Here is an 11,248-nt window from a genome sequence, read left to right as displayed (position 1 = left end):
TAGATTCGTGACGTGTTGCCTAAATGCTTCTGGGAGAAGCATTTTTCACCTTCTCATTCTCCCCAGTTACCTCCTCTGAAAGTGATGTGAATACCTCACAATCCCTACCTACAAGTTTCGTTTGGATCAACAGAACACACAGTAGAACTCGTCACTATATATGTTCATCCACCTTTCAAATGAGATGAAAAAAGCCTCCATATCCATCTCCTCAAATTGAAGCAATGCTTGAACATACTTAAACAGTTTCGCACAAGGCTTCTGACTGCCAGGTCTTGCTCATCCTCACTGTATTCTTCACTAAGACCACCCTCAGCCTTGGTCGCCAGTCTTTTAAGCTGACTTTCATTTTTGATCGTCAGTTTTTGAAGAAAAAAGCTCGCTCTTTTTCTTTCTCTGCTCTCTCTTTTTCCCCTCTCTTCTGCTGGTCTCTCGTTTCCCTCTCTTCTGACTTTAGTTGTAACTGAAACGGTTTCATTTCGGCTGGCCCTTTTATTACGACACGGGGTAAATTCTCCTGCTTAATTTAAACCAGCAAAATCAATATATTTATGCCGTGCTTTAACCTGTAAATCTTTGTGTAACCAAGAACTATGCAAAGTAAAAATTAACAACTTTACTTCTTGAAGTATAACAGAGAATAATTAAGTAACCAGCATTTGCAATTTATTTCTTTATTCTATTTCTTACCTTCCCTTCTGTCGCACTAGTCCGATAAAATTCCCAGTTAAGACTTATAAAACAACACTTCTTATCTCAAAATCAGGTAGCTGTAAGTTCTTGTCTTCGGATTTTCCTGTGTCTTATTTTCTCCTTGTTCAGAATTTCTGATTTACAGGTTACTGATTGAAAAAAAATACTTGACAGAGAGATATATTTTTCAAGCAGTATACTACATGCTCGGACATGGCAGTTCTCTCTCAACTGTTCATTTTTTTCCAAACATTATACCCCAGAGCACTGGATCACGTCAGTGCCTTTTAAGATTTTCAATATAGTCATTTCAGATATGATTAGAAATTGGTATTTTGGGGGGTATAATTTAGGCTGATTGAAAAAAAACGTACTTGAAAGAGTTTATTTCTCAAGCGGTCTGTTACATGCTAGGACTTGGCACTTCTCCTCTCCATGGTTCAATCTCCTTTTGACCTTATACCCCAGAGCATCGGATTGTGTCATTGATTTTTTTTAAATATTTTCAATATACTAATTTGAAACTTGATTGGAAATTGGCATTTTTAGAAGTATAAGTCAAGTTGATTAGCCAAATTAGAAGTTGTTTTTGTCTCCAGGCAATGAACTACTCGAGTATTAGACCTATTGTTACATAGATTGTTGTGTTATTGAGAACACTTGGTTTTTATGTCCGGCAGTAATGCTGATTGTTAACCCTACTAAAGATACACTCAACTCTTCAGAACACTTGCGTTATGTATCGCCTCTAACACAAGTTGCTTAATTTTCAATTTAAGTCTTGCCATCTCTATAGATTCTGGATGGTTTCTCCAACAAGCTTAAATGCTGAGTTGCTGCAATTAACTCTCCTTTGCTCAAAAAAGCAGCTCGTTCAAATTTCAGCTTCTCTGCTAATTCCTGCAGCTTTGTCCTATTCATTTTTTGCAAAACTTCCAAAGGCACGGGATACACATCCAGAAAACTTTTGGCGACTTAAAGAGCCATTACTATCCGAAGCTTGGTCTACACAATCAAAACAACGCCCGAAATAAAGACACTGGCCCCTACCACTCCCTGTTTAAAATTCCATAAGGAGGCCCCAGTCTGTTATGGAAAAGGCCAGGCCACTCAAAATAATCTTAAACAGGGAGCCCAGACCATAACTTCGCAATTTGTTTCGGTAAGTGTACCGTAACTAAACCTCGATTAAGTTAGTGAGGTTGACAAAAATTATTCACAAAATTACACAATGAAACACGAAGAACAGAATAAAACATAACCCTGTCAGAACTCAGTCTATCCAAAGACGACTTCAATATGCTGAATATGTGCAACAGTTCTCAATAAGCAAGCTCCCTTAAAAAAAAGTATAACTGGAAGACATGCTTACAGAGTATATTTGAGCCAAGGAACAGCTTTTAGAACAAAAAGGACTAGGTTTGTGACCCAGTGAAGCAGATGAAGTGAGTATCATAAGTTACCTAAGATCAAATAAGAATGTTAAGTGCATAGCCGATTATAACTAGATGATTTACAGTTTGAAAATGACAAGGAAAGTTGATAGACCTTCATCCCCAGGATTATTTTTGTATACCTTCTGTTGATCCGGCCAAGCCCAAAACAGCTGTTATGACTTGCAGAAACAAACTGCTCACAATCTTCCAAATATGGCCTGACTAGAGAATTGTACAGCCTCACAAGTGTGTCTCTGTTTTGAATGTTCTTTATTATCATGTGCTCTTGAATGAAACGTTTGGAATGCCACCATTTGCAGCATATCTTCGTTTCCATGCGCATAGACATGTAAAGATATGTAATAAAATTGAAAAAAAAAGCAAAAGAAATGTCCAGGACACGAAGCAATAGCAAACATAAAAAGAAATTGTTCTCAATTAACAGAATTACACCCCAATGTTCGATATATTTAAGCTTCCGACCGCACTGGAACAAGTCTCCAGACCAGGCTGGTCTTCAAACTTTGAGGGCTCTCCTCCAGTCCACTGTGAACCTCGCCTTATCATGACCGATTCCAGTCTGAGACTCACCTCTGCATGAGAGACCTACAATTTAGCACTCATGTCCCCGCTGCAGTCTCCAGTCAATGAATTACATCCCCACTGCGCTCTTCTTTCCTGGTGTCTTTCCACGACAACTTCCTGACAGGGACACGTCTCCCGGCTCCAGTGTCCAGTCAGGTAGTCACCTTCACACTCTGTCTCCAGTCGAAAGGTCGCATCTCAGTCCAGTTGCCACTCCGGAATTCGGATCACCATGACAATCTTCCAGTCCGAGAGTCATTTCCCCGCACGGGTCCCAACTCCAACACTCTGTTCCCCGCGACAGTCCTGCAGTCTGTGACTCGACTCCCCGTGAAAGCCCTGCATTTTGGGAAACATCTCCCAGATTCAGTCTCCTTTCGGAGAGTCAATTCCCCATGACACTGCTCTACGGCGGGAATTAACCACACACCGCTCCCCACACCCTAGCAGTTCTGGAGTCTGAGATTTCATTCCTCGTGAAGGTTTCCACAAAGGGACTCTCCTCCCTACCACTGCCTTCCAATCTGAGAGCTGGTTCACCGCAATGACCCCAGTCTGGTAATTGTCTCCTCCGTTACCATGTGAGTACATGTAAAATTTTTTCAAAAGTTTGAAGACACAAACAAAGGACATAAATTGATGGCTGGCGCGAACGAATTCTGCAATGGGAGTCCCATTTGAATGTCTCCTGCTTTTTGGTACTAATGGTCCGAAAGGAGAGACGCCAATTTATCCAGGTCTTGAGAGACATTAAACTCAAAAGAGATTGCAGGAGCAGAGCGATCTGGGTGCACATGTGCACAGATTATTGAAAGTGATAAGACTTCTCAGCAATGAAAAATAAAGTATGCAGAATTCCTACCTTCATGAAAAGAACACAAAGTGCATCACTAATGACTCAAGTTCGAACTTGTGCAAAACATTTGTTTAACATTGTACACAGTTATGTTTTCCACATAATGGGAAACATGTGAAGGCGTGAGGGAAAACCGAAGAAACAATTGACAGAAATGATGCCTGGGATGAGGAATTTCAGTGATGACAAACGATTGAATAAGCTAAGACTGTTCTTCTTGGTGAAAATATGAGTGAGCAAAATGTTTTTAGTGAGCAGATAGTTCTTTTCAAAATCGGGAATGGTCTTCAAAATGTAGATGGGAAGAAATTGTTCCCATTGTTAAACGAAACAAGAACAAGAGTGCAGAGATTAACAGTGACCTGTGAAATAAGCAAGGATGAAATGAGGAACAAAACATTTGTGTCTGAGTTCTCATAGCATTTCTTTTCCTTGAAATTATTTTGGAGGCAATTCCAATGGAGGCCTTAACGATGGCAATAAATACATTTTGGAGTTGGAGTTTGTGGGGAGTGAGGAAAGGTACAAGGTTATCTGCTATAGTGGAAAATGAGGCTCATCTAATGAAACGGTGTCAACATGATGGGCTGAATAACGTCCCACAGTACCGGAATTCTATGGTCCTGACAAGATTATGGCAATATCGGCATGAGAATGAGAGTTTTGAAGTTCACAAACAAACACTTCACAAATTGCACATATCTTTGTGTCGATGTGGAATACTTAATGTCTATTGAAGAAATTAGAAACAAAGGATATGCTCTGAATCTGTTGAAATCAGTGTTGAGACGTGAATGCGGTAAGGTGCCTCAGCAAAATGCAATGTTCTTTTGTAGCTTGGACAGAATTTGGTCAGAAAATGAGGTCTTGTTCCTCAAACTTGCAATGACCTTATGCAGACATGTTGTGGTTAGTAAACAAGCTCTCTTTCATATATTCTGGTAGATGTTTATTAAGAAGGTGATCACCATCCTTCTCAGGCACAATTGATGACGGGTGCGAATGCACAAATCCTGAAGGTAAATGCTCAGCATTTGTCATCTCACAATTATTATCGTTTCAGAATGAATACATTTCAGAGCTTTCAACTGTTATGTGAGAAACTGTTGTTAGAAACCTTGCTGATTTTTTCATTATCTCGTTTTATTCGTTTTTATTATTTTGGTTTGAAGGTACGAACTGCAAGATGAGAGTTGAAAGGTGTCCTTTGCGATTTGAGTAGCAATTCGTTTATTTGAAAGGAGAAGAGAAAAAAAAAGTAGGTTCTATTAGTTGTTGAGGCCAAATATGAACGTTACTTGCATGATATATTTTTATGGGAAGTGTTCTTTTGATGTATCGACTGCAGATGAAACGTGCGCTCAAGCTGAAAGCAGAAGTTGAATGAAAACTGTGGTCACGTGTAAAGACGGTCAGTCTGGCAGGGAGAGATGAGAGTTTCATCTTGTTATTGGGCTCTGTGGTGGAAATCGTCAGGCCAGAGGTTAATGGTTAGACAATCATGGAGAATTACAAACCAGAAAAAAATCCTTCTATCCCAACTCGTCCATGCCGACCAGATCTCCAAAACTAAGCGTTCCCCATTTGCACGCATTGTTCCCTATCCCAGTAAACGCTTCCTGTTCATATACCAATCCAGATATCTTTTAAATGTAGGCATTTTACCAGCTTCTAACACTTCCGACTTGCCTTCTTAAGATTGATATGTTAAAAGCTCAGAGAATATAACGTCAGTTTTGGACTCAAATTTATATTTCTTCGAGCCGAGCTGCAAGCACCAGTGTCATCAGAAACAAACCCGGATAGAGGTCCATGTGCCTGTGATCCTGTGGACCATCATATCTATTTGTCCTCATAAGTTATTGCTTAACTGCTTTAATGTGCCTTTCTACCTTTGGCTGAGAGATGTGGTGAGACTTGAAGAGGATCGAGTAAAGTCATAGGTCTTAGATAGTGCAGCTTATTCTTTAGCGTGGCTATCATATGATTACTGTTCTAAGAGTTTGCCAAATCATTTCTTTGATATTTAAAACCAGAACCTGAACTCAGTTACTCATGACAGCTGGCACTGGGTATTTTAAAAGTCCATTTAGTTACCAATTGAATAAAGTGTAATAGCCATTGTGTATATTAATTGGATTGCATTGTGACTTCATGATTAGATCATCAGTCTCCAGTTCACAATGTACTCAGAAAACAACTGCTCTTGAACATTTTAATCCATGTAATCGTTTAAATCACTTAACTAGACGATTCTGGAAACAAGTCAAAGTTCAGTCCCTCTGTTTTGAGTATTCAGTGCTTTGTTATTCTATAATGCAAGTTCCAACACTTTGACATATATGATATTAAAAATATCAATGCACACAAGTGTCAGCGGCAAAACCTTTCAATTTAACATCATCATTTTTTTCAGATTATTTTGGTTTTGTAAGAGATCTCACTTTAAAACGATTGTTCATTTCATTTGCAGCGAACTTGATGACAATGGTAATTCTTTCCAGAAGAAACTGCGGCCTGTCTGAATGTACTTGCACCTACATGGTGGCCATGGCAATAGCAGCTCTTATGATCTTGATCTTCAATGTAACTGTACATCACGTATTCGGTTATCACTTTACGCATTCCTTCTTCTCCTACACTGGAGTTTGTATGTTATTTAAATACATGAACTCAATCAGCTTGTTAATGGCAGTGTGGTTCACTGTAATGTTCACATTTGATAGATATGTGGCTATATGTTGTGAGAGGCTGAAAACAAAGTATTGCACAGTGAAGACAGCGGCTGCAGTTTTAATGAGTATCACTGCTTTGGTATGCCTAGAGAGCATACCGTTTTTGTTTGCATATGAACCTGAGAAAATCATTGATAATTTACAGTGGGGTTGTCGCACCAAGCTGATTTTTTTCACTTCACCACTAGGTGTTGCATTTTCCTGGTTGCACAGTATTTTCGTTCCTTGGATTCCATTTTCTTTGATGCTCTTATTCAATTGTTTGACCATTAGACGTATTTTATTCGCCAATAAAATTCGCAGGGCAATTAGAGGTCGGAATATTGAGTGTCAAAGAGACGAAGAGGTGGAGAGTCGAAGGAAATCCATAATTCTACTCTTCACAATATCAAGCAGTTTTATTCTTCTTTGGCTGACAGCAGCTGTCAGCTTTTTATCTACTAGGATAACAAACATCTCACATTATCGAGGCGATTTTGCAGCTCCAGCTTACATTGCCACTGAAGCTGGCTACATGCTAATGTATTTGAGTTCATGCACAAATGTGTGCATTTATGCAGCGACACAAAGTAAATTCAGACATGAGTTGAAGGAAGTGTTGACATTTCCTTGGTCATATCTTCTGATATTGGTTAATCGAAAGGAAAAGTGAAAAAAAAACTGTCTCCATGCTTCCTACTGCCTCAGAAAGTTTATATCTAGCAAACTAATTCTGTTGAAATTTATTTTCTCCTTTTTGTTTAACGACGAGAGGCGTTTGATAGCATTCCATAGCTGGATTCCAACCTTGGTACCCAAAACATTGGACGAATTCATATTCTAGCAATAATTGAGCATTATTGCCCCAATATGAATTCGTCGGATTTTCTGGGTATCCTGGTGCGTATCCAGCCAATTAATATTCTGGAATTTGTATTCACAAATATAAACCAGAATACTATAATCGATCATCAGAAAATAAAAACACATCGTCCTCTAACATCTTTTAGGAAATGGAAATGCTCACGGTGGCTGGTCTGGCTTCATGTGACTCCAGACACAGAGCTATGTGTTAGACACTTAATTGCTATCTTGACAATTTGGAATGATTCATAATTGTTTGCCTGGCCAGTCATGTACATATTCTTTGAAAGAATAAAAGAATGAAATCAGACCACTTCTTAAAAGAATAATGACAATTATTCAGTTATGTCCTATGTATCACGAAAAATGTTAAATGACCTACTTATATCAAACAAAATAAAGCATTTATTTGATTGTTTTGTCGCATTCAAATCATCAAGACCTGCACGTGAAAGATTCTACACCAATAAACCAAAGACGTTTGATTGGCAGGTGGGGCATGCATTCACTTTATTAGAATTCCCTGCCATACTCCATGGGGTAGGGTTCTCCACACAGATAAAGGCGTGACGCATGCACATGAGGCAGTCCATGCATTTTATGCTAAAATTTGATATTGGATGCTGAGTGAGAAATGTCATTAAAGATTTAGCATGCATATTAGAGTTTTAAATAATATTTCATAACAAAAGACTTGCGTTGAAGAACAAAACAGAATGCTGATAATATATTGCTTTCCAAATTACTCGAAATAGACTGGTGCAGAGGCATTTCAACGGTTATGGATGATAGTTACCTTTCATAATGTTCAATTATAACATGTCAATAGAATTTCCAGAAAAGCAGCACTGAGTGACAGCGAGTGGGAGTAATAAGCTTCCAAGGCAATTGGCCCAGTTCGCTTCAGCCACAACTGTCACTGAGTAATTAGGTGACAGAGGGAAATCTGCAGGAAAAGACGCAATCCTCAAAATCCTGAGGCCGGGGGTGCACAGGAACCCGGGTTCACTGATGCACAGAGTTGTTCATGAATGGTTCATATGCAGAAGGAACTGCCAGAATAAATGCTTGAAGCATTTGTTCTTTGAAGAAGTTAAAATGTTTGAAGGGATATGGGTCAAGTGCAGACAAGAGCCAGAAACCCGGGTTTGGTTGCTCCTTCGGGCGATTGGCTGTGTGTACTTTTCACATTCTCCTCCTGTCTGCATGGGTTTCATCTGGGTGCTCCAGTTTCCTCAAACAGTAAAAATATATGTAGGATAAGTGAATTGGCCATGCTAAATTGTCCATAATGTTCAGGGATGTGTAGGCTAGATGCACGAGTGAGGAGAAATGTAAAGTAATAAAGTCGGGAAAGCATCTAGGTGATATATTCTTCGGATGGTCAATGTTCACTTCCTCCACCAAATCGCCTGTTTCACATTGTTGGGATTCTCAGATTCTATGATTCTAAGTGGAGCGAGTTTAGTTTGGAAACATAGTAGCTACCGAATGTATGGACCGAATGGGCTGTTGTATGCCTCTTCAAATAATTTTACATTAGCCTTCAGAGAGCACATATTTTCCAAATTCAGAGAACGAACAGTGATGATGTTCTCCAGTTGAGAGAAAACGTCATGGTGATGTTTTGTGAATAAGTGAATGCACAGAGCACAAACTTCTCAGTTAATGGAAATCGAAAGATAACAATCACAAAATCTGAAAACTCACAGAATGGTACATTCCTTGGCTATGTGCGTGGGTATTGTTACAGCTTCTGAAGTAAGTGGTAAAGATAAAGAAGCTGTTCTGTTATTGTGCCTCTCAGGACGCCTCTCAAAATCCAATTCCCTGAATTACACGAACAATTCAATTCAGATTACTGTCCGAAGTTCCAATGTAACTGATTAAGTGGAATCATGGACATTGATTCGACAAGAACATTGAAGACGTCCAAACTTCAATTATTGTGGTGATTCCAAAAGAGTATGGCGCATTAATTTATATTTGCTTTCTCCACGGTAATGCATGAATCATGCAGACATAACAATAGATCAGCAGGTTTTCTAAGAAGGAAGCGATGGCCCAATATCACGATTGATAAATTATTAACCAAACACCCAAGTAATGTTCTGGTGGACCTCGGTTCAACTTCCATCGTAGTTTGCGCCGTTCTTTATCTTTATAGAGAGATAAAGGGTAGCAAAAGAAGCGCAGAGAACGAAACAATTGCAAGATATGGATCAGAAAGTTATCGTTAGACATTTTCCTGCCTACCCCTAATGGCATTATGGGTAGCAATACAGAGATAAGTGCCAAACACTTCTGAATCTGAGTATTTTCCCCTCAGCAAAACTGATAAATGCATGCCATATTCGGCAATGTATCCACCTCCACAGCATGAGTCAGCGATATTAGTATCATATAGGACTAAGTCAAAAGTGATATAAAATCTCACTCCATTTTTATATTCTGTCCCTGTGCGCCACCGTCCCCATCACCTGACCAGGAAGCAGTGCTTCGAAAACTTATGATATTACATACATCTTCTGGACTTTCACACAGTATCGTTATGATTTTTTACTTTGTCCACCATAGTCCAACATTGGCATCTCCTCATTAATGACTCCAAACATTTCACAATGCCATCGCAAATATTCGTCACTTCCACCTCGATAAAATTATAGAGTTGAGCACTATTCTCACCTCATCGGTTATTTTATTATAAAAATACCTGCCTATAACAGCACTTCCTGGTGTTCCATCAATTTTCCTTTTTAAACAAAGTTAAGTCCATTAATAACTCTGCTTAAAATTGCACGATTAACAACAGATTTCAATCTAAGCAACGTCACTCATACTCCATAATTGCCCCACTGCGTTCCTTTGCTATTCTTAGCATTTCACGGGGAATCCAAAAGTACACGGGCCAGTCAGATTAGTTTGATTCATTTGTTCTACCACAGTTTATAGTTATTAGCCTGGTAAGAGACACAGATGGATCTTCCTTGACATGAAAGTTTCTAAATGTAGCAATGTTTTAAAATAGTGTCGCTATTTTCTATCGAGATGACAACGGAAATGAGGCAGGAGGTGCTGGTGTTCTAGCATTTTACTTGGTTGGTAATCCAGCATTCGAGGATAACACATCTAGCCACACATGTTTACATCTTATTGTCGCAGATTTTGAAGCTTTAGGGATATAGATTCATAGAGATGTACAGCTAGGAAACAGACCCTTCAGTCCAACGTGTCCGTGCCGACCAGCTATCCAAAAACAATCTATTCCCACCTGCCAGAATCTGGCCCACATCCCTCCAAATCCTTCCTATTCATATAACCATCCATGTGCCTTTTAAATGTTGCAATTGTACTATCCTCCACCACTTCCCCTGGCAGCTCATTCCATACACGTATCACCCTCTGAGTTAAAAAGTTGCATCTTAGGTGTATTTATACCTTTCTGTCTCACCCTAAACCTGCACCCTCTATTTATGGACTCCCCGAATCCAGGGAAAAGACTTTGACTATTTATCCTATCCATGCCCCTCATGATTTTATAAACCATTATAATGTCACCCCTCATCCTCGGGCGCTCCAGGGAAAATAGCTCTAGATAATGTAACCTCTCCCTATACCTGAAATCCTCCAACAGTGACAATCTCCATGCAATTATTTTCTGAACCCTTACAGCTTTCACAACATTCTTCCAAGAGGAAGGGAGAACAATTGCACGCACTTTCCAACAGTGGCCTAACCCATGCCCTGTACAGCCGCCACATGAAGTAAGTCCCAACGCCTGTACTCAAAACTCTAAGCAATAAAGGAAAGCATGTTAAACGCCTTCTTAACTATCCTATCTACCTGCGACTACACATGCAAGGAACTATGATCCTGCCCTGCAAGGTCTCTTTGTTCAGCAACACTACCTGTTAAATCCTGCTAAGATTTGCTTTCCCAAAATGCAGCACCTCACATTTATCTAAATTAAACTCCATTTGCAACTTCTCAGTCCTTTGGCCCATCTGATCATTTTCCCATGTAATATGAGGTAACATTCCTCGCTGTACACCCCATCTCCAATTTTGGTGTCTACAGCAAACTTACTAACTATACCTCTT

At 39.4% G+C, this 11,248-nt stretch overlaps 1 protein-coding gene across 7 annotated transcripts in view; it reads left to right on the top strand.

Annotated features, from left to right (window-relative positions):
• Positions 1-7,544, top strand: part of LOC122544081 (probable G-protein coupled receptor 139) — a 16,641-nt gene extending 9,097 nt beyond the window's left edge. The window contains exons 1-3 of one of the 7 annotated variants that reach the window (XM_043683086.1): positions 1,198-1,855; positions 4,516-4,589; positions 6,044-7,544. In XM_043683086.1, the coding sequence (XP_043539021.1) occupies positions 6,052-6,957 (906 nt within the window). In that variant the 5' untranslated portion in view covers positions 1,198-1,855; positions 4,516-4,589; positions 6,044-6,051 and the 3' untranslated portion in view covers positions 6,958-7,544. Of the gene's footprint in view, positions 1-1,197; positions 1,856-1,944; positions 2,139-2,391; positions 3,296-3,592; positions 4,590-6,043 lie in introns of those variants that run through there. The other 6 variants (XM_043683089.1, XM_043683088.1, XM_043683091.1 and 3 more) reach the window with 6 other exon arrangements.
• The last annotated feature ends 3,704 nt before the right edge of the window (positions 7,545-11,248 follow it).

The sequence above is a fragment of the Chiloscyllium plagiosum genome, chromosome 46 (genome assembly GCF_004010195.1).
Source record: "Chiloscyllium plagiosum isolate BGI_BamShark_2017 chromosome 46, ASM401019v2, whole genome shotgun sequence".
NCBI classification, from domain to species: Eukaryota; Metazoa; Chordata; class Chondrichthyes; order Orectolobiformes; family Hemiscylliidae; genus Chiloscyllium; species Chiloscyllium plagiosum.
This window is presented reverse-complemented; position numbering and strand designations above follow the sequence as displayed.